This window comes from Meles meles, chromosome 11, assembly GCF_922984935.1.
Source record: "Meles meles chromosome 11, mMelMel3.1 paternal haplotype, whole genome shotgun sequence".
Taxonomy (NCBI): Eukaryota; Metazoa; Chordata; class Mammalia; order Carnivora; family Mustelidae; genus Meles; species Meles meles.
In genome coordinates this window covers 13,227,121-13,250,648 of record NC_060076.1, presented here as the reverse complement: position 1 = coordinate 13,250,648, position 23,528 = coordinate 13,227,121, and the positions used below count along the sequence as shown (strand labels likewise).

Here is a 23,528-nt window from a genome sequence, read left to right as displayed (position 1 = left end):
TACATGCTTCCTCATTTCCTGAAAGAACCTGAGATTCACTTTGAGTGGACTAGTTTAGGTCACCTGCCCATCCCCAAATCAATTGTTGCCACCAACAGGATGGAAAGTGTTGATTTGCTTAGTCTGGATCCCTTGCTCCAACCATGCCATCAGTTTCCATGGAAATCACGTCGACTCCATCAAAGCGTCCCGGTATTGCTGGGAGGGGAGAAAGAGAGCCACAAATGCCATACAAATGTGGAGTCCTCAACCGGCCAAAGTGCTCACATGATCTTTACTGCTTTCCACGCAGACTCTGCCAGCTCATTTCAGCCAGTACCAAGGCCCCAGCACCATTTGTGTGGGTCTCTGGGAAGGCATCCCTCTGTGCTTTACATCTGCTCATCCCTCTGAAATCTCCTTCCAGCTCCACTCCTCAGTCACCTGCTTCTTTCAAAGCTCAGTGTCAGCCCCTTCGAGGCAGCTTCTCCCCCCTTCCTCCATGCTTCCCTGGACCCCGTATTGCTCCCGTTTCATTTGTCCACTTCTCCAACATGGCACTAGATGATGGCTTTAGACCTGCATTCTGAGAGTTTTTGGTCTACTGAGTTCCTAATTCCTAATAAAGGAATTGAGAGCTTTTGGTAGTGATTCCTCTGGTGTCCTCAAATTTCAGAAACAAGATGGCTAAAATGTGTGTGTGTGCGCATATGTGCACGCTTGCACATATGTGAAAGAGAGTGAGGGAAGCAGACAGAAGCTGTGAAAAGAGCAAAGGATGTACAGTCAGATTATCCTGGGTTTGAATTCTAGTTGGCACCTTTATAGATCTGAGGCTTTGGCCAATGGATCCTCACTAAACCCCGTTTTCTCGCCTTAAAAATTATGCACTATATATGATGCAATCATGCTTTCTATGAACTTTCACCTCTGTTACTATGCTATTGTGCCTGTTATTCACTTACATAACGCACATTTAACAAACAGTGCGTTTAATAAATACTTTTAAGTATTGCCGTAACTATGATTCCCTTATTGGTAAATCACAAGGTGACTTTGGCTGGGAGACATCAATGATGTGTCATTCCAAGAAGGACAAGAGAAGTAAGGCCCTTTGGGGCTTAAAGAAATGTGTCCCCTTCCAGCTGCATGTGACCCGCAGATCAGAGGTGGAGTGGAAAGTGGAGGTGCGGCTGTCCCTTCCACCTGCCCTGCCCAATCGTACCCTCCGTGGCACCTGCCTTGGCACAACAGCTAGTGTGTGCCCACAGGACTTGAACCAGCCCTGCATGCATGAAGAAAGGATAAAAATGGTCACAGTCTTTTATTTTTTTTTTTTTTACATGATCCATTTTAACTAATGCATTTAGGGCAGGTTTAGTACAAAAAGTGGGAAATAGTTCAACAGACTTGGAGACATATCTAGTTTTAAAAATATTAACTCTTATGGCAAAAATACCCCTTTATGAGATCCTTCTATAAAGCTGCCTTTTCCTTGATATGAAACATGGTCCTTCAGATGTATGGTGTTGACGCATCTGTCCTTGTCGGCTTCTCTGGTCTGAGCTTCCACTTGGTTGTTTCCTAGCCTGGTGGCGAACCTTTCTGAACATCACTTTGCTCATCTATAAAATGAAAATAATTCTCATGATGGAACGATGCCCTGTTGAAAATGTAGTGCACCTCACTCCCTCAGTCTTGTCACTTTTCGTCTTTCTATTTATTACAAATCCACCAGCCCTGACTTTGCTGGAAATCTAGCCTTTTCCCAGAGCCCCTTGGCCATGTATATTCCCCAGAGGTCAAGACTAACAACCCCCAAATGTATTATGACATTGTTTTCTCCCTCTGCCCCGTCCCACCCTAGGCCCCCACCCTAGGCTTCAGGGCCGAGCCTTTTCTTTCTGGTTCCTCCACGGGGAGTTAATTACTTCAATGCCCCAGTTTGGAAAAGCTCTCCATAAGCATTTGTTGTTTTGAAAGTTTGGGACTCTCAACCATATCCTATCTTCTTAATAGTGTACATGTTTTTAGAAAGACCTCAGGACTTTTTGGAGTCTAAGAATGTAAAATTTGTATCATGGACGATTCTGAACATCTTTGGGAGAAGTGCACAATCCATGACCAGACCAGAATCTACTGAGAAAATAATTTATTCGACTGTGAATCAGGAATTTTATTATTATTTTTTAATGTTTAAGAAGAACTATTCATGAGATCTTGTGTTTACTCACTTGGGATCGAAATTTAAACAAAAGGAAATCAAGATTCCTTCAAAAGTAAATAAACATCAATCTTTTCCCCTAATCTTTTAAGATAGGGCATTTCTTTGGTGTAGGACGTAAATGCTCAACTGTCCCTACTCCAGAAGGGATCCCGGAAAACTTAATCCTGGAGAGGCAGCACCCTGACGTGTAGCCTTCATTTTCTTTCACGAAGTCCGCTTCTTTAGGACTTTTGTTGATTTGGTTTGGTTTTGCCAGGTTGTGAGATTTTTTGGCAAGGACTGAAGAGTAGGAGGCACAGTGAAATGGTAGGGAAAAAAAATGTGGGTTTCATTTGGATCACATGAGCCCGCTGTGCCCACCACGGAGCCAGGGCAGTGGTTCTTCAAATCCATTACTTAAAAATGGAAACAAAATGACCCAAACTGGAACACACGCCAACTATAAATATTCCTGCCTCTGTAGATGTTGCCTCCCAACTTCCTTGACACTGAATCACTTAACTTTAAATAATATGTAGGATTTCAGAGCTTCTCTTAGAGAAGGGAACTGCATGTTAAGCTGTTCAGTCATGAGGATGGGGTCTCCCACTGCCATCCCGTCTGCTTCTGATATGAAGCAGGTTTTATTCACCCTTGTTATTCTGGTTGTTACACTGCTATAGTGCAGATGGGGCAGGGGAAAACAAGAGGTTGCTTGATGGGAGGGTTTTTCCAATCCGGTCTACTCCTGGATGTCAGCCGTCCACTCTGGGGCATGATGGGCTGGGGGGCCCTGAGGGTTTGAGCAGGCAGAGGCCGGGCACGTTGACGACTGGCTGTCATGCAGCCCAGGTTTGGGAAGTGGAACTCTTTGCCAGCCTCTTTAGTCCACTGTGGGCCTTTGCCTTCTCTGTCACCATCCACATCCTCTGGCCACAGAACTGAGGACACAAGCAGCAGAGTCCAGCAGACTGAATGTGACTTGGGCCAAACGAGAAGCATCTCCATGCAAGACCACCGCCCTGGTTGCTGTGGGTCTGAGGAGGCTGGAGATGGCCCACACGGCCTCCCACACAGCCTCCCACACAGCACCTGGATCCGCTCTGTGTTTAAGCACCAGCCCCGTGCCCTGTGCCCCTCAGAGGTGGCCCACAGTGACCAGCCTCTTTTCCCACCCTCTGCCACTTCATGGCAAACTCACTATGAGTCTGTTCCCACTCCATGCTGAGCCCCCATTGGCTCATTCACATATCCTGGGACTCCAGACCTTCACCACCATGCTATCCACTGGGAATTCTCCACCAATCTTGTGTACAGAAGCCAAATGACATTTTCCTGATGGGAGAAGAACATGGACAGCCAATGGCCTGAAGCAGTCTACTCCTGAATCATCCGAGGATTGCCAAGGGGGACTGACTGTGTCCTTCCTCAGAGTTCTGCTGCTGAGCAACTCAGCAAGGATGCTGAAGTCGAGGGGCTGACCCCTCACAATTGTATCTTGTGGCTAAACACTTCCTTAGCACCTTTTACTCCAGTATGTTATCTGGCATGTGCAGAGGGTTTCTGGCTTTTTCTTTGCCTGTGTAAAAAAAAAAAAATTTTTTTTTTTTTTGTATTTCCCCCAAACCCAGCATAGATAAGAAATCACTGGGAATTTACACCTGATTACCATAGGTTCATTCTCCCATACTGCAAAGTTTGAAGTTACAAGGAAGAAGAGTAAGTATTTGCGGTGTTGGTGTTTTGTTAGTATTGTTTAAAAGTTAAGTGTTACTCTTCTGAGAAAGTTGCCAGAATCATACTCTCTCAAATTCAGAAGCCTACCAGCACAGTTTAAAGTCAGATATTATTTCTAACCAAATTATACTCTTTTGTCTGCCAAGATATCTTGACAGTCTTAATATCCGAAGGCAGGCCTATGTGATAATCCCAGCAGTATTCTGGGGATAAGATTTTAGTGGGTTTGTTGAGAAGGAAATACTTGTTTAGGTGGCTTTCATCATGCCACTCAGCTTCTATGTCATTTTTCTTGTCCTGGAGGATTCCTTTGAAGCACTCCTGGGTGATGTTTAGGACCTGAATGGGTGTACCTCCAAAAATGGCTGCGTGATAATAAAAATCCCCTTGGCCAAATGGAATATAGGCTGCAGACTCCTTCCGCCTCTCGTAGGTAAACTCGTCGGGATCGGCCTTGTACCACCAGGCCTGCAGCTGAGCCACCGAGTGGCCCAGCGTCTCCACTCCAAAGCTGTCTTGGAAGACCTGGTCCACGTCCATGCAGAAGAGGAAGTCCACTTCATGCTGGATGTGGGCCACAATGTGCTCCCCAATGGTTTTCATGCGCATCATGCTGATGTCCTGCCACCTCTTCTCAGGCTTGATCTCAAACACTTTGAAGGAACGGAGAGGACCCAGCTCTATCAAGGGCATCCTGGAGATATCATCCACCATGATGTAAAATATGACTTTGTGGCCAACCATGAAGTACCTATTGGCAGATACTAAGAACTCCTCCAAGTAATGCTCAATGTACCTGAAACAAAGAAGAATGGGACAAATGTAACTGCTGGGATCTGCATGGGAGACTCCATGATCTTCCAGTGATCTTGTCTGTGTTTGGCAGTGTAGGGGAGGAATGATCTTCCCCATCCCAGACATGTGTTTTCCACATCTGATAGGGCAACATTCCTGGCTGCTCTCCACCATTCATTCGCTCCACTTTGGGGAGGAGGAGTGACTTACTTGCTGATGTTGGAAGACTGACCTGTACCCACCACTCTCACTCTTGGAGCCTGTGTTCTCAACTGCTTGGGGCCTTGAAGTGAGAGTACTGGAACAGGCCCTACCCTGCATCTGGAAGCCTGGATACCTGATCTTTCTAATTCAGTGATTTAATATCAGGAAGCCTAGGGTCTGCAGACAGAAGCCACATTCTCCAGTACCCACCTTAACTGCAATGAACATGATTTCACGTCATCTATCTTGCTTAGCCCTTAGTCTTATTTATCTCTTGGTTCGGACTGGGCAGGCAAAGTGGGTACTACTTGATATTTTTTTCCCAGCTTCACTGAGGTAGTTGACATATAACATTGTATAACATTAAGGTATACAAAGTATTGATTTGATACACTTGCATATTACAAAATGATTACCACTACAGCATTAGCAGATACCCGAATCATGTCACATAACTACTATTTCTTTTTTGTGATGAGAACATCTGAGATCTACTCTCTTAACAACTTTCAAGTGCATAATAACAGTATTATTAACTATAACCACCATGATATACATTAGATCCCCAGAACTTATTCATCTTGTAACTGGAAGCTTGTACCCTCTGACCAACATCAGGGGGCACTAGTTCTCCCTCAAACTATACCCAATGTTGCTATTGTCCTACTGGACACAAGAGTGACATGACCCTTAGGTTCTTTGGGGACACATTATGCCTAACCATAACTATTCTCATATCCTCTTCTGGGACCCAGAGAATGGGTTACAGGGCATAGATATCCTTCTATATTACATATTCACCCTGGGAGCCTCCCACAGATCACCCCAAACACCAATATACCATTCAGATACCACCACTGTAAGACTCCTCCTAACACCAGAGCAAACAACCTGATTTAACCTTAGTTTAACTATTTTTTTCCTTGTTTTTCAAAACAGATTTTATTTTTCACACCATGTTTAGGTTCACGGCAAAACTGAACTGAAAGCACAGAGTTCCCGTGTACCCACTGCTTGCCTTCCCTTCCCAGAGTTCCCTTCCCCCCACCCCCACTACCAGTATCCAGCATTGTGGTGCCACATGCCTTGCAATCCATTAATCTTCACTGACCTATCATAATCACCCCATGGTTTACATTAAGATTCACTCTTGGTGTTGAACATTCTGTGGATTTGGACAACTGTATAGTGACATGTATCTATCACTATGTATGGTATTATACAGAGTATTTTCTTTTTTTTTTTTTAATTTATTTTTTTTAAAGATTTTTATTTATTTATTTGACAGAGATCACAAGTAGAGAGGTAGGCAGAGAGAAAGAGAGGGAAGCAGGCTCCCTGCTGAGCAGAGAGCCCGATGCGGGACTCGATCCCAGGACCCCGAGATCATGACCCGAGCCGAAGGCAGCAGCTCAACCCACTGAGCCACCCAGGCGCCCTATACAGAGTATTTTCAATGCCCTGAAAATCCTGTGTTCTGCCTGTTCATCAGCACCTCTCCCCCAACCCAACCCCACCCCTGGAGATCACTGATCTTTTCACTGTCTCCATAGAATGTCATATTTTGGAATCATACAGTATGCAGTCTTTCTAGATTGGTTTCTTTCACTAAGTTAACATGCATTTAAGGTCCCTCCAAGTATGCATGGCCTGATAGCACATGTCTTTTTAGCACTGATAACATTCTAGATATTACAGTTCATTTATCCATTCACGCACTGAAGGACGTCTTGGTTGTTTCCAAGTTTGGCAATTATCAATAAAGCTGGTATAAACATCTGTGGGGAGTTTTCTTGTGTAGTCAGATGTCTTCAACTCTTTTGGCTAAGTAACAAGGAGTGCAGTTGCTGAATTATATGGTAAGATTATGTTTACCCTTGTAAGAATCTGCCAAATGGTCTTCCAAAATGGCTGTACCATTTTGCATTCCTACCAGTAATGAAGGAGAGTGCTCGTTACTCCACATCCTCACCAGCATTTGGTATGTGGTACTGACAATGTGTTTTGGATTTGGGCCACGCTAATGGGTGGGTGGAGATATTTTAGCTATGTATGTCTTCATTCCAAATACGTCATACTGGTGTCTTCTGTAACCCAAGCTATACAATCTTGTGCAGCCAGGAAGATCACAGAGAGGAGGAAGAAGTAGGAGTCACATGGCTTTACACAACTCATGCAGATCCCAGACTCATGCTTTGCTTAGTGACTGTGGATTGAATTTAATTTGCTGATCATAGCTGCAGCCAATCAAGAAGTTTTGTGAGCCAAAGTAACTGTTACCTCATTGTGCTTTTTGGTGACTGCCCGGATTTCCTTTCTTTACTACCAAAACAAAGTGTGCTTTTAAAGCTGGCCACCAGAAGCCCAAGAGTTTACAGTCCTGGTGATTTAAAAGGAAAGAAGATATCTGAGCAATATAAACAGGGAGTTCAACATGGCTCTATGGCTGGTTGCCAGGAAATTCTTGGGCACTCTGAAACTTTAAGAAAAATCTATTGTGCTCTGAAGCTTGGGAGACAATCCTAGGATGAGGGAGGGAGCTGCTGGAGGCTTAACATTGTTTAGGGATTAAAACACTGCTGTTGGCTTCCTGCATTGTTACTTGAAAACAAACCAAACATCACACCTCTTAAAAGTCCAAATCCACTCTTACAAGGATTTATTGCTGCTGAGCACACAAACAGTCCTGCAAGCTTCAGAGCGGAGAGCATAGGGCTTTCCCCAGGATACGTGATTTATAGTTTGGTTCTGCAGAGTTGCAGCTGGATGGTAAAGCTGTTGTGGAGCCATAGGCACTATTCTGTTCTTTTGGGGAACACCAAGAGTGAAGCAATCCCTAACATAATCCCAGTGCCATGGGATTCGGTGAGCTGAGTATAGGCTCCTGACTCAGAATGCTACAGATTCTTCTGAGGAAAATGTCAAAACTCCAGAGTCACCCTTGTCTATTAGAGATACCACCCATCTCTAACAGACAAGGGTGTCTCTGTGACTAACCAGGTCACCATTCTTGATTAGTACGGATATAGCGATGGCTTCTGGGTTCTGGGTTGGGGGGGTGGAGGTCTCAGGAGAACCATCAGATCTTCACAGAGCTCTCCTTTAGGCCCTACGGCAGGTAGATCTGAGGCTCAAATCAACCTGAGCCTTCAACCCTCTTTGTAGAGGCCAAGGGATCAACTTTCCATGTGGTTTTCAGGAAAGGAACAGAAGGAGAGACCCATGGTGGGGGTGGGGACTAGGAAAACTGAACTTTTGCTTTTGTTTTGGGGGGAAAAAAAAAACCCAAAGACTTTCCAAAAGAGCAAAATGGTGAGTCGACTCCTCAAAACCCAAAGACTTTCCAAAAGAGCCATAATATTAGTTTTAAAATGTAACATTTTAGTGTTTTAGTAATTTCAAGTAAGAATGACTATAATTTTGGAAGAGACATTCTAAACAAGGAAATGAAAGCCCAAACAGGAACCTACCCAACCTCTAGAGAAGAGGTTCTGGCTAGCTGAATCTCTGGGGGCCAAGGAAGACCTGAGGCGCCGTGCTTGGATCAGTCTGGACCATAGGTCCTTATGTCCTTGGTCCTGGGTCTGAGAGTGTAAGAGGATGGATGAGGCACATTTGGGCCAACAGCTGCCATTTTTGGAATTTCCAGAGAAAGCCATGATGTGTGTGGGTGTGCTATAGACCCTAGGCTCCGCGGGTAGAACGGACACTTTAACCTGCAACCCAAGACCCTCACTTTGAGATGGGAAGGAGTTGACTCGCTATTGTTTTGTTCTCAGCCCTCTGGGTGCGGGGGGGGGGGGGGGGGGGGTGGCGCTCAGCAGAGGAGAGATGGAAACCGTCCCATTATAACATTCTCCTATCTAAGAATACAGACAAGGCAGGAACAGCTCCGTGAGCCCAGGGGGCCCCTTACAAACACTCTGACAACGAAACAAGAAAAAGCAGAGGTTGATCTTATTAGGGACACTTACCTTCCAACAGCAAAAACTGTCAAACCCACGGTAATTTTCTGTTTGGCATAATAATTTTCTAGGATGGTGCTGTTGTAAGTGCCTTCCCACACGACCGGCGCCTTCCATCCGGTCACCGTCACCACCTCTGGACGTTTCCTGGTGACAAAATATAGGGCCCCATGAGTCAGGACAGCTTTCCTAAGGTGGGGCAGAGACTGTCTCAGGGGACACTGGGGTCAGCTCTGATCTGCTGAGACTGCCCCTGAATCCTGACTTCACCCCAGGCAGTCAGCGGACTGGTGTGACCTTTGCAGGGGCAGCATCTTCTGAGTGAGGGGCAGGAGGCTCTGGCCAGGTGCCTTTGAGGGCTGCCTTTAGGGCCCTGATGGGGATCTTACCTGTACATCTCCATCACTCTGTCCCTTTTTGCTGCTTTCCTAGTTCTTTTCTTCCTTCTGGATCCCTTCCCCTATCTCTCCAGCCCTTCCTAAACTACCAGTGGCATCTCTGGGTTCTTTCCCCGTGGGTGCTATCCAAGGCCCAGGATGCCCTAATCCTTGACTTGGGAGGATGAGAGAGTGACCTTGGAGCCAAATGAGAGAAAGCTATTTTAATCTCCCTTTCGCCAGAAATGGATTTTTGGGTAAAACCTTGGTTATAGGCCAAAAAGGGCCCCAAATTTAAGGGGGTTCTGGTGTTATTGTTCGTTTTATGAAGAGACAAAGTCACCCAGAAAAGCAGCGACTCAATAGAGCCTCCCCTCCACCCCCATGGCCAAGGCTGGAACATGGGGCTCTGGCACAGACCCTCCCCTCAGACCACGTTGCCTCTTTGCTAGGAGCACAAAGGGCAAAGGGGAGGCATGTTTTCTGCACTTAGAATGCTCAAAAGGGACTTGGCAAAGCCAACGCAAACACAGGAAGCAACACAAGAGCGACAGCAAACTGACCAACTGCGGAGGGTAGATGTGGAAGGGCTGTGTAGCAGCTGGGGCCCAGCAGGAGGGGGTGACACAGACGCAGCTCTGACCCCCAACTGCTCAGGAAGTGGCTGCATTTCCCCTGCTGGGAAGCAGAGACTGAAACAGTCATCAGATTCAAACCCCAGCACAAACGGGCCCGTCCCCATTAACCACCTGCTTGTACTTCATCCACTGAGGGGGAAAGGCCAGTGATGAGGGCAAAGTCCTCGTTGTCCCCACCGGGGCCCAGCCGGCTGTGTGCATGTGGCCCTGGGGAGGCTGTTGGGGACCTGTCTGCAAATAGATGGAGCCAGAGAGAACTTCCCCTAGTCCCACACATCGGAGGAGGTGCCCGAATCCCACCACCTAAGCTGGGGTTTCCAGAGTGAGGCTGGGCAAAGCTGGGTCAACCAAAACCTCATTCCAGCCCCACCCCAGCCCCAGCCACAGAGTGGAAAAGTGCCTCAGCAGACTCTCCTCTTCTGTCCATCAGTCACCAAGCTCTTCACTCTACTTCTTGAGATGACGACAGTCCCTCTGGCTCCAGCCTGTGCCCTGATTCAGGCCTCCCTCTCCCCCTGCACAGCTGAATCGCCCCCAGAGATGGGGGGTGGGGCACTCTGAGGCTGCTCTCCTGCCCCCCTATCTTGTCTGGGGTCCGGGCTCTGCCCTCACACCCTGCGTGGGCTGGCTGCTCCGAGAAGAGCCGCTCTTGGTTTCCTTCAATCATGAAGGCGCCACCCTGTGCCAGGCACCTTCACTCCACTTTCTCATTTAGTACTGGCAACAGTCCTGCCACATATTATGTCTCTTGTACAGGTAAGAAAACCAAGGCTCAGAAAGACTTGCTAACTTGGCTGCCGCTGATGGAAACTAACATATGAGCACGTCCCGTGAGACCAGGCACTGTGCTCAGGGCATCACCCTTCAGAGGTGCTATTTTGATTTCCATCTTATCTGTGAGCAGCACAGAGAGGTTAAATAGTTTGCCCAATGTCACGGAGCTTACTTAGTAAGAGGCAAAGTCGGTTTTCGAACCCAAATGGTCTGACTCCGGAGTCCATGCTCTGAGCAGCCACCCTGTATTGCTTCTTATATGGACACGTACCAGCTCTGCTGGTGAGGCTGGGCTTACAGCCTGCATTTGTCATCATTTCCACTCATCTTAGCTGCCCTGGCATTTTTATCAGTGCAGAATGAGAAATAATGAGCTTTTGTTCTGTTATGTTTTTAGAAGTTTACGTGATGCTTTTAGTCACATAAAACCCCCCCTTTGTTGAATGACAGGATTTCAAACCACAAAACACCACACACACACACACACACACACACACACACACACACACACGGCTTACACATCTATAACCAACGTTTCTGAACTTGAACTCCGCCCTGTGTCACTGCCTCATTCTTTGCGGACCTTAGTTTTAGCCCAGCAAGGATCTTTCAGTAGTTCTGACCCAGCCCACTAGCCAAGTCTTGCAACTGTTTATGAGCTGGACATGTTATAAGCAGGTCATATTATTTAAAAAAAAAAAAAAAAAAGAGGGAAATAAAGGGAACCTGGGTGGCTCAGTCAGTTAAGCATCCAGCTTTTCATTTCGGCTAAGGTCATGATCTCGGGGTTGTGAGATCAAGCCCTGCCTTGGGCTCACTCAGCAGGGAGTCTGCTTGAGATTCTCTCTCTCCCTCTCTCTGACCCTCGCCCCACTAGCTCTCACACTCTTCCTAAGTAAGTAAATAAATAAATAAAATCTTTAAAAAGAAAAAAAAAAAGGAAGGTGGGGGGCTGGTCGGTAGCAAGTGTACTTGTACATAACCCATACTTATGTGCATGAGGACCAAGTACTTGACTTTCAATCTCTCATTTAATCCTCACCCCCACCTTATAAAGTGGGTGCCACCCTCCCCCATATTTTACAAATAAAGGAAGGAGGGGTAAAAGAAAAGCAGAAGAGATCTGCATCGTCAGCCTTATAGGAAGGGGCAGTCCCTCACCACACATTTCCTAGCTGCACCAGCCCCACTGCTGAGCATGGAGAACAGAGAAATGAGACTCCTTCCTACCCTTTGAGAATCTCACACTCCCAACAGATGGTCAGCCTGCTATACAATGGGACCGCTGCTTAGTCCTCATCTTCTAGAAAGACTGAGTTAGAAAAAGCCATGTCTAGTTTTGTCGCTTGGCTGGAGAGAGTCCTCTAGGCAGGAAAGAAAAAGGCAGCGATATTAAAAATTAATGTTTACTTAAAAATTAAAATGTCCTATTTCCCAGCTGTTAATTATTAAATTTCACTGGCAATTCCAATATGTCCTGGACCCTGATGAAGAAGCCGGGCGACAGCCTGAAAACAGAGGCAGTGAGGGACAGAGAAGAGGGAGGATGAGAACCAGATCAGTTCCCAGATGAACCTGTGCATCAGGGACTCTTAGCAAAACCATCCACACCACTGCTCCCTGAAAGAAGGGACACAGGGCGGCCACCCATGTGTCAGAGCTAGTGTTTGCTACTGCCAACTGCCAGAGATGTGCAAGATCACAGGACGGGGCTCTAGAAAGAGGGGAAAGTGCCAGGACAGACTCAGAGCTGCCCAAAGGCCTTTTGTCCAAGCACAACACCCACCGGGTCAGTGTGTGCAGCTCTACGATGGCCAGAGTCTTCCCACAAGAGAAACACACACCTACCTAAGCTATGGGTAGCTTTTAAATTTTACATACTGACTAATGGGTACCTCGTGTTCCCCAAGTGTTGGGTAGAGGAAGTGTTCAAAGTGAATATTTTAAATATGAGTATGATAAAATGTGAATCATGAAGCAGGTCAGAAAAGCTGTGAGATGCCGGAGCTGGCATGACCCAGCAAAGAGCTGATGGCAACAGGAACAAGAATGAGGGCTGCAGAATACAGAGAAGGACGTGATGCAGGAAGAGTTTTGGAGGCAGGATTAACAGAACACATCCATCAGGGAGACTGTGGGGTGGATGGAGGAAAAGGATGAACGGGAGAGATAGGCGGGACTGTGGCGTGAGATCGGAACCGAGAACAAGGGAGGGTAGAATGTGGAGATCCAGCTGAGTCATGGAAATCGTTGTGCAGAGCTGTCCAGCAGGCACTCAGACCCAAGTCAGGGCTCAGGGAACCTTCCGGCTGATGATGGGAAGGTGGGAGTCACTCTCACACCATGGTGTCTAAGGCCATGGGAATGGATGAGAACCTCCAGAAACTCCAACAACTGATGGCTGGGAAGCAGAAGAGGCACTTCTGGAGGGGACTGAGAAGGGAGAACGGAGAAGTAGGAGCGAAATCTAGAGGATGCTTTGTCCCAGAAGCTAAGAGATCTCGCTGTGGAAATGTGTGCACAATACGCTGTAACATGTTATAGGTCGTTTCCAGGAAGGGATACACTTACAGAAATACATTTATTTGTTCATGCAGTCATTCATCTAATCCTTCGCTTAGGCAGGAAATGTACTTTGGTGCCCTGGGAAGGCTTAAATTTGGTGCCTCTTCAAATTGATATTCCTTACATACCTGCTCACCATCTGTTTGGAGGAGACCTTGTATCATGCATGGGGCAGAGCAGAATCACAGTTGGTGGCTACGATATGTCTCTCCCTTCGTCTCCGGTAACTCAGCCTTCACCCTGCCTCCCACGTCCCGCACAGTGAGCAGAAATGCCACAGCAGAAGAACACCATCCTCCTTAGAAGGGGACTTGGTGACTATCTCTGGCTCACCTAGCCCACCGAGCCTCGTGGAGGTCCCTCCCCTCCCCAACACACATGCCTAAGGGGCTTAACAAGGCACCACTTGGTGAGTGCTTCCACTGCTTCCATATTCTTACATTTCCAGTAAGGGTTCAGCGTCTCACAGACGGCTGCCCAGCGTCTCAAAGACAGCTGCCCTGCTGCCCAGCTCACTGAATGACATATGTGGGGGCCAAAATTCCCATCCTTCCACATTACCCCAAACAAAAAGAGCTTGCCAGAACATAACCCAGTCTTTCCAGAGCTCATACCCCTCCCACTGGAATAGTCTCTGATCCTTCTCTAAGGCTCTCCCTGCCCCCTCTCAGACTTCTCTTCCTTCACCAGCCTTTTAAATGTTGATATGACAGGATGTGGTTCTAGCCCTCTACCTGGGTGGCCCCCTCCAGGCCTACAGGTCCCAGGGCTGCCCACATGTCTACCACACGTCTTCCACTGAGTTCATGGGCACTGCCATAGACTGACTGTCTGTTTCCCCCACCACCCCGGAATTCACTGAAACCCAATTCCCAGTGTGATGACATCTGGAAGTGGGGCCTTAGGGAAGTGGAGGCCTCAAGAATGGGATTGGTGCCCTCAGGAAAGATCTCCCAGAGAGCCCTCTTGCCCCTTCTGTCACCGTGTGAGGACAGAGAGGATGGCTGTCTGTGACCCTGGAAGTGGGCTCACACCAATCACCAAAGCTGCTGGGGTTTTGATCTTGGACTTCCCAGCCTCCAGAACTGTGAGAAATACATTTCTGTAGTTTAGAGCAGCCTGAACAGACTAAGACAGGCACCCTGTGAATCTCAGTCCCCATGCCCAGCAGGTACCTGAATCCAAACGTCTCTAGTAGAGCTCATCACCTACCCCGACTCCTAGTCGTGGCTGTCTTCCTCCTATCGTGCTCAACACCATCACCACCCACCTGTCTCTCAGGTGTCACGGTCATCTTGGACAGCTCCTGCCTCCTTACTCCCCCAGCCACGTTGTGTTAAGTCGGACTGACCACCAACTCCTTCCCAATTCTGGTAAATTCTCCCTGCACATCTCCTGCCCCAGAAGACTACGAACTTCTTAAGTATAACCATACTGACTGATTTCTCCCATCTCCTGTGCCTAACACAACGTCTAGCACAGTATTTTTGACCACAACCTACAGTGAGAAATGCATTTTACATCACAACCAAACACATACACATACATACGGAAACAATAATTCAACCTCACAATACTTAACCTTACTTCTACTTCATGTGATGCCTCCTTCATTTTGTATTTGATTTCAATTCTTTTTTAAAAAAAAAACAAACAAACTCATTTTGACCCATTAAACTAGTTTCTGAACACATTAATGGACTGTGACTTGTAGTTTGAAAAATACCAGCCGGTATATCGTAGGTATTTGATAAACATTTGTTGTATGTTCGCTTAGTGAATGCACGCACGGCCTCATGAGATCTTTCATCGTCACCGCCAATTTTCAGATGAGTTAGCTGAATCTCAAGAGAGAATTTTCTTGCTCTGACTCCAGATGCCGCACCTTTCCACAATACCCTGTGGCCAGTGAGACCCCCTCTAGCCCCACTATTCTGTGATCTGCCTGCTGCCTTTGGACAGCCACTGTCAGAATCGCTCTGTTGTTGCTCAAGCATCTAAGTCAAAACACCCAGACCCTCAGTTTCTCATCTAATCTATGGTAAAAGTCTGATGGATGCCAAGACACCATATCCCCAACCAGGAATGTTCTCAATGGCACTCTTGCCTCCCGCCACCTCTGATGGGAGCTCATGGATTTACTGAACCCAGGGAAAGGGTGGAGGATGCCTCCTTTCTTACTGTGGGTTAAACCAGTCTGATAGCTGAAGCTCTCCGTTGTTTTCCTCTCGTTCATCTTCATCTGTGCCCTCCACTTCTTGGGAAATGTGGGTCCTATGTACAAAGGGAAAGTAAGCCGAGTGAGGCAGGGAGGCCGATCTATGGTGCCGGGACAGCTGGTGAACGTGAGCACGCCTTCCCAAGTGGAGAACGCGTGCGGTGAGGGGGTGTCTGGAGAAAGCTTCATGATACACGATACGTTGGTGCATAAACACATGCTTCTGGTGGAAAGGCTCAGTACCCGCCTTTCTTATTTTCCTTCCAGGTCTGCACAGTTACCAGTTTAGTGACCCAGGACCCTCAGGTTATTTCAGGGAACTTGCTGGACTAATGAACAGCTAACTGAATTCACTGTAACCATCCACAGCCTAAACTTCAGCCCAAGCCCCACTCACCCCCAAGTTAAATGGAAAAACTAAACCAAACCCCTAAAGTTAAATATCCTAGTCCCAACCATGAAACAAATTCCTTGTATGACTTCAACAGGGCCAGGAAGACAAGTGACCGAGAAGATCACGACCATGAAGCCATTTCATTCAGACTCTCTACAAGCATTGGGTGGACGGACAAACACAGAGGGTCCTCCCATCACCTTACCCATTGTTAAACCAGCTCGGAAACCACCAGTGCTTCTGACTTATGATGTTACCAATGTCTGGGTTTCTAAGAAATGAGAAAGATGACAATTTTAGAAAATGAGGCAGTCCCAAACTGGGTTCGCCGGGGGAGGGTTTCCAAACTCCTTTCATGGCAGAAAATCACTTAATTTCTTAAAACAAAACAAAACAAAACTGCCAGTTCATAAAACAGACAGAAGGGACGCTACCCTATCCTGGGAGATATACGGGGGTGCTGAATCCCTCTGCTGTACATCTGAAACTAAGATAACACTGTATGTAACTAACTGGAATTAAAATTAAAACTTAAAAAAAAGTGAAGCTGCTCTAGCCAAACAGGGGAAGATGGACCCACCCCTGCCCAACCTCTCCTCCCTTGGGCAGTCCCCCGCACTCAGCTCAACTAGGGGGCCCTGGCAGGGACAGACGAGAGAGGGGGGGTGCAACGTGGGGGGCGGGCACTGATAGGTAAACCCGAGTCATGGATATCCCACTTACTGGTAGTACGACCGTGATGGGACCTTTTCCCTCTCTGAATCTTGGTTTTCTCCTCTGAAAAGTCAGATATATAACCATGGTGACAATCATGATAATAAACCTGCCACGAAGGTAGCTTTGAAACGTAAACGAAATCGCATATAGCAGAGAGCTTTATTACAAGTTGAAAATTACTAGAACGCATTGTAAATCTTAACACACACACACACACAAAATAAAACCGCGTATTTTTCCAAGAATGATCTCTTCTGCTAGAGCGGAGTTCAGGTTGCTACCAAGGTCAGCAGGGACAGCCTCAGGAAGCAGTCTGTCATCAGAAGCCACCCTCGCCACCCACACGTGGAAATTTCCATCCTCTCTCATTGTGAGAGTCTCTCCAAGGCGGGGGCTTTCTGGAGGAGGGAAAAGAGCAAAAGCGGGAAGCAGGGGCTGCGGTGCCCTGTGGCTGGACAAATCAGGTGGTGAGGCAGGAACAGGCCTAATAATAGGAAGAAACCTGTTTTAAAGCCCGTCTACGTTCCGGAGGTGTTTGAGATGGTGGATAATTTAGGTGTGGTTGCCATACCATAGGGAGACCACATACAACTTAAACAAAAGGGAACAGAAAGAGAAATATTTCTTTGGTCACCCAGGTAGCTGTTTTCATTTGATCTTGGTCATCCCCGCTACTCATGAGAATAAAGGTTTTCACCTTCATGTTCACTTCATAGCTGAGAATTTGGCCACATGGGTTTGGGCCAAGTGCTAAGATCCCACAGAACATGAGCATAAAAGCCAGGATTTGACACCAGGGAAGGAATGATACCAGAAATGAAAGCTGAGGAAAGTACAAGCAGTTAAGCGCAAGACTTTACCCTGAGCCTCCTGGCAACCAAGCCAAAGATAGAAAAATGAAGGCTTACATAGTTCTCGCTGCCTTCGGTAATAATAATAATAATAATAATAATAATATATTAGTTTGTCAGGAGACCCTGACTTTTTTTCCTGATCCTTTGTCTCAAAGGCATTTCTTACAAGGTCTTTGTATAACATATACTGGGCAGCATAATGGAGAATACCTGTCCTGATTCTTTTCGTCAGCAAGGGGGAATGTTCTCCAAGTGATACCACTTAAAGAAACCCTTGATGAGAAGCAAGGGCAAAATACAAGTCACAGTTGGATAAGGGCCAGTCTAGGGAATGGGAGGCGGGTAGTCCACATCCCTGGGAAACCACTCTTCACCTCCCCCACCATCCCCACGGAGCCCTTGACCAGGGTTCTACCCCACCGCCTAGCCCGTTGCCATGCTAAAAGTTGACTGTAGGGGGTGCCAGACTGGACACGGGAGACCTCCCATAGACCTGTAGAATTCAAAGCACTTACTTTGAATGATATATCCACAAGAAAGAGCCTTCTGGGCTGAAAGCAAATGAGAAATAAAAACATATCATGTTACTTTTAATTCAGAGAAAAGTGATTTTGCAACCATTAACAGCGAAGCCCTGGGCTGAGCTGAAAGTCTGGGTTTTGACTACTCCTAGGTTTCTACTGGGACTGGAAATTTTCACTTATAGTCACGTCAGGGTTATTTAGAACAAGAGGTGGGAAAGAGGTCACTGGAAAATCTCAAACCTTAACCAAAAAAAAAAAAAAAAAAAGCACAAGTAACTATAAGCATTTAACAGGAAGACCCAGAAGGCTTCCTGGAAGAGGGGGAATGTTTTAGCTGGGATCTGAAGAATAAATGGAGTCCAGGTGAAGGGGAAGTAGGAAGAGTGTTCCAGACAGAGGGAAAACCATGCAAAAGGACTTGAGGAAAAAGGGAGGCATTGAAATGTGCAAGGAAGTGGAAGAGAAGTAGCCAGAGGCCAGACCTTGCTGGGACCTACTGGGGATTTAGCCCCTGAAGGGTTTTAAGCAAGGGAGGGACAGGGTGTTACATGCAACTGAAGAAGGTCATCAGAAACCAGAGTGCAGGGGTGTAGGAGTAATGTGGGTGACCCGTTCGGAAGTGATGGCCATTGCCCAGGCATGACTCAGGGTAGCTAAGGAGGCAGAGGGGAGGAAGCTCACTGACTTGAGAGGCATTTGGGGGAGAAGAGTGACAGAACTTGTCACATGCATTGCTCCACTGCTCTGCGCAGGGACGCTGTGCCCCTTTTCCTCTCTGAATAAAGGGAGGACAGCCTCGTAGGAAGAGTTTAGGCACCTCCCTTGGCTCAACCCCTGCCTGGCCCCAGCTCCCTCATCCCTGAAAAACGCAAATGATTCACAGCTGTTGCAGACTCTGCCAACGCCCCTTAGCCTCTAAGCCCCTCCCTCTGCCTTCTCCCCCCGTTGGGTGTCAGCACCTCCTTGTAGGAAAAAAAATTCATGCTCTCTTACTGCTGATGGTTTCCTCCTCTGAGCCCAGGACTCATGGACCACACTCTAAAATTTCTTGTTCCTCTACTGATTCTGACAATATTCATAATAGCGAATGCTTGGCCAGCCACTGTTCAGCATATGTCTAAGCAATTGACATATATTAGCTCGCTGAACCCTCACAACAACCCATGAAGTAGGTTCTACTCTTCCTCATTCTACGGAGGTGGAAACCAAGGCACAGAAGCATTAGGTGATCTGCCCAAAGTCATACTGCTAGTGAGGAGTAGAGCCGGTATTTGAACCTGGAGAATCCAACTCCAGATGCTACAAGAGGTGGGAGGGGGAGGGAATGAGGATGGGACCCACCCCTCAGATGGCCACCTGGCATTCGGGGCACCAATTTCTTTAAATTCAGCTTTGCTACCCTGTCACTTCTCTTGACTAACCTCTCCTCCTTCTCCTCCTCACCCTCCTCTCTCAGAATCCCTCAGCATCTCAACAGTCACCGTGATACCCACAATGCATATATGACATTTCCCACATATTCATCCTTCAAGGCGCAGCTCAAATGCCATCTCTTCTGTGCCTTTCTTGATACGATCCCAGCATAGTGCCCAGCACCTAGTAGGTGCTCAATAAACAGTTGTAAATCAATGCAAAGAATAGATGCCCCCTCCAAGCCAAACATAATCCATCTTAGCCTCCTTAACTCTGCCAGTTCCTTTCCTCTACCCTGATAGTCTTTCTCTACTTCTAGTGCCTCCTGCTCATCTTGACCATAACCCCTTGAGTGCAGTCAGTTGATGTGTTCCATGTAGTTATGTCAAAATCCTCTTTAAGCTCCGTGCTGTGCACCTGTCTCAGGTTAGGGCCCTCAGCTCCCCTCAAGCCATCACGCGGCCAACTCACGAGGTGGCAAAGGATTTGCTGCCGTTTACGCCTCTTGCAGACCCCCATCAGATTGCTCACACTGGACGATGATGTGCCTGGAGTCAGGGTGCCAAACCCTGGTCCCAAAGAGCAGCCAGAACCTGCTCTAGTTGCTGTTCAGCCAGTGCCCAGTGCTGCAAAATAACCCTGTTTATGGGAGGTTGGTGCCAAAATGCACACTGGGGCTTTTGGCTCCCACATTTTAATTTTGCAAGCTGCCCAAAATATGGAAGTACAACTCTGGCTCAGACTCAAAACAGCAAGCTTAAACAATCAAGCACTCAGAGCCTGCGGGTTATCCGCACAAGCATCGCGACTCAGGGCAGGGACCCCACGGGGTGCTTGTTCTTCTGCTGGGAGTCTTCCAGCTGCTAAAGCTCTTCCTTCTATTTGTCAAATCCCCGTGTCCTAGTCTGCCCTCTGGAGCCAATATGATGACGACGATGGTGGCAGTTAGCAGTTACTGAGTGCTTATTAAGTCCCAGGCATTGCCCTAAATGTTTTATATACAATGACTTATTTAATCCTCTCCACAACGTACCTATGAGGCAGGTACTATTATCACCCATTTTTAAAGAGAAGGAAACTGACGAACAGAGTTGCTGAGTAACGTGCCCGGGGTCACAGAGGTGGTACATGGTGGCAGAGGACCAGTTCCGGACAACGTAGCTCCAGACTCCTCTGCCCTCGAGTACCCACGGGATCCCAGGCTCCCTGCACTCAACTCGGAATCCACTCATCTTAGGACTAAGTTCGCCCAGCTCCCTCAATTCAAAAGCTGTGGGTGTAGACCCCTTGAACTTGATCACACTCTAGCTTGTCTTGATTTTATGAAAACGAGCTGTTCAGAATGAAACAGAGTAATGCTCCACAAGGGGTTAGATCTATCCTGTATTCCAGGGAATAACAGCTCCATATTCTGGGGAGTCCTCCTCCTACTGATATTCTTAAAGGCACAGGGCCTTTTTTAGTAGCCAAGATGGTCCAGCTGGCTCATCAAACCTTAGGATTTCAGAATTGAAAGAATTCAAATGTTAATCCAGGCTGTCATCTTTAACTTGGGGGCTACTAAAGCACTCCACCATGAAAACAGCAGCAGTCGCACCAACACAGCTCTCCCTGCCCATAGCTGTATGGTGGACTTTTTGGATCAAGACAGAGCTGTCCCAGTGAAGTCAAAGGCATCCTGCATATTTGTAGCTGTTTGCAGAGACTTCTTTCTGTTAGGAGTCTCTCCAGCTGGAACCTCTGAGACCATTTATTTTCCCAAAGCACAGAAGCACGTATATTTGGGTAAATCAATGGATGAATGTGAAAACCCAGAAATGTTTAATTCATTTTGCTTTCCAAAGTTAACAAAACAAAACAAAACACCCCCAAGCGTTGCAGCCAGGCACAAATGAATCACCCGCCACTCGCCACTCGGAGTGGATTTTATAGCAAAAGTCAACAACTCTGAGTTGCTCTTTTAAGCCCTGAAAATATTTTAGAATTGCAAAATTCGGGGTGGAATTCTCATGAAATTCCTGTCTGAAATTTCTTAAGGTAATTCCCACAGCTCATCGTACAAATCATCTAAAGTCACATTTTGGGTTTACAATGGCCTTGTTTCTGGATATAGCCTACCCGGAATGGCAAGGTTATAAAAATCAGGACATTCGGATTGTAGCAGGAAGGAAGAGAATTTTGCTCCAAGGTACTTGGAGATCTAATGATTTTAAATATAGTCCAGGGCTTGGAATATAGGAAGGGTGGAATCTGCCTTTCATTGTTTCAGTTAATCTCAATTTCAGCTTCAACCTGGTGACTTGGCCGGTAACTAAGAGATTCAAGTGAAAGGTGGACACCACACTCCCCAGTTACCTGTGGATATATTCCCAAAACACAACAATCACAGTGGAGACAACCAGCATTGACAGAATCACTTTTCCTTTGACATTCATTATTTTCTCCTGCGGAAACAAAAAAGGAGAAAGGAAGAAATGGATTAAATAAATGCAAGGTGAGATACGGTTTCTAAGCAAGGCTTCCACCCTCTAAGGGGAAATGTTTATAAATATTTAACTAGAGCTAAGAAGTATGTTCTACCTTAAATTGAGCAGGCTTGCAATGGCAGATTGGGCTCACTTAATGAATTGGCTAACTTAATGAATTCCCAGTGGGGAAGGAGCCTAAGGCCACTTTGGCGCTCAGGGGGGAAGTGTACTCACTGACCACAGGGTCCGCCATGGACTTGGGTGGGTGAGGGCGTAGCTGTAAATGGTTCCCATGGGCTCCAGCTGCCTCCTGATTCCGATTGTGGGGAATCATCCCTTCCCTGGCTCTCTGCTGCCTTTGATACACTGACCACATGCCCCATCCTCAGGACGACCCTGGTCCCTTAAAGTCTAGGCTCACTCACTTCTCAGCCCCACCAAGCTTTTCCCCACCATGCCCACAGGCAATCAATCAATCAATCAATCAATCCATCCATCGGCACACAATAGGTGCATAAATATGTCTTGATTGCTGCATGAAGTTGTGGTTGAAGAGAGACAGGGTGCTGGGTGGGGAATAACAGATTCGAAGTACTTTAATTCCGGAGGTCAGGGAAGGCCTCTCACTGGGGAGGTGACAGAGCTTCCCCAGGGATGAGGACAGGGGGCAAAAGGACGACAAGTACAAGAAAAGTCCTATAGTTGGGAGCGAACAGATCTAGACTGGGACTGTGGCCACCTCTCATGATGAGGAGATGTCTTCACTCCCGGAGAAATGTGGATCTGGGGCCAGCACGAATGCACGTGGAGCTGGGGAACCCTCCTTGGGATAGGTCCTTGGGTCCTCACGCATAGCTCCAAAAACCTGAGAACCAAAAGTCTTTTTTTTTTTTTTAAAGATTTTATTTATTTATTTGACAGATAGAGATCACAAGTAGGCAGAGAGGCAGGCAGAGAGAGAGAGGAGGAAGCAGGCTCCCCGCTGAGCAGAGAGCCCGATGCAGGCCTCAATCCCAGGACGCTGGCATCATGACCTGAGCCGAAGGCAGAGGCTTTAACCCACTGAGCCACCCAGGCGCCCCGAACCAAAAGTCTTTTTATAATTCCACTAGCCTCAGGGCCCTAACTGACAGGAAGCTCTCTATAATCTTTATCCCACTTAGTGAGACTGTTTAAATGTTTCTTTCCACCAACATTCAAGTATTTTATTAAGTGACACTCGTGCAATGGGGCGTCGCCTAATACGTGATGTATTATCCACGCCCCCAAAATTCTGAATGCCAACATATTTGGCCCTGGAGTTTCAGAAAAGGGATTGTGGCTCTCTAATTGAATTGGTTTCCTCATCTTTTAAAATGGGGATGAAGGGCGCCTGGGTGGCTCAGTCGTTAAGCTTCTGCCTTCGGCTCAGGTCATGATCCTAGGGTCCCGGGATCGAGTCCTGCATTGGGCTCCCTGCTCAGCGGGAAGCCTGCTTCTCCTTCTCCCACTCCCCCTGCTTGTGTTCCCTCTCTCGCTGTCTGTCTCTCTCTCTGTCAAATAAATAAATAAAATCTTATAAAAAAATAAAATAATAAAATAAAATGGGGATGAAAATGGGGATGACAAGAGACAGAGTCCACAAAACGCTTCTCCCTGCACCTGGCACTGTAGAGATGCTCCCCCAAAATGCTAGTTCATAAAATGGGCCTTTGGGAGGC

The 23,528-nt window shown here is 47.1% G+C and overlaps 1 protein-coding gene across 5 annotated transcripts in view; it reads right to left on the bottom strand.

The window, feature by feature from the left end:
* Positions 1–2,118: 2,118 nt before the first annotated feature.
* Positions 2,119–23,528, bottom strand: part of GGTA1 (glycoprotein alpha-galactosyltransferase 1 (inactive)) — a 53,219-nt gene continuing 31,809 nt past the window's right edge. For 4 of the 5 annotated variants that reach the window (XM_046023224.1, XM_046023225.1, XM_046023223.1 and 1 more), the window contains 7 exons: positions 21,716–21,804; positions 17,939–17,974; positions 16,576–16,629; positions 16,058–16,123; positions 15,422–15,514; positions 8,896–9,033; positions 2,119–4,718 (listed from right to left, as the gene is read on the bottom strand). In XM_046023224.1, the coding sequence (XP_045879180.1) occupies positions 4,025–4,718; positions 8,896–9,033; positions 15,422–15,514; positions 16,058–16,123; positions 16,576–16,629; positions 17,939–17,974; positions 21,716–21,795 (1,161 nt within the window). In that variant the 5' untranslated portion in view covers positions 21,796–21,804 and the 3' untranslated portion in view covers positions 2,119–4,024. The remainder of the gene's footprint in view (positions 4,719–8,895; positions 9,034–15,421; positions 15,515–16,057; positions 16,124–16,575; positions 16,630–17,938; positions 17,975–21,715; positions 21,805–23,528) is intronic. The other variant, XM_046023228.1, reaches the window with a different exon arrangement.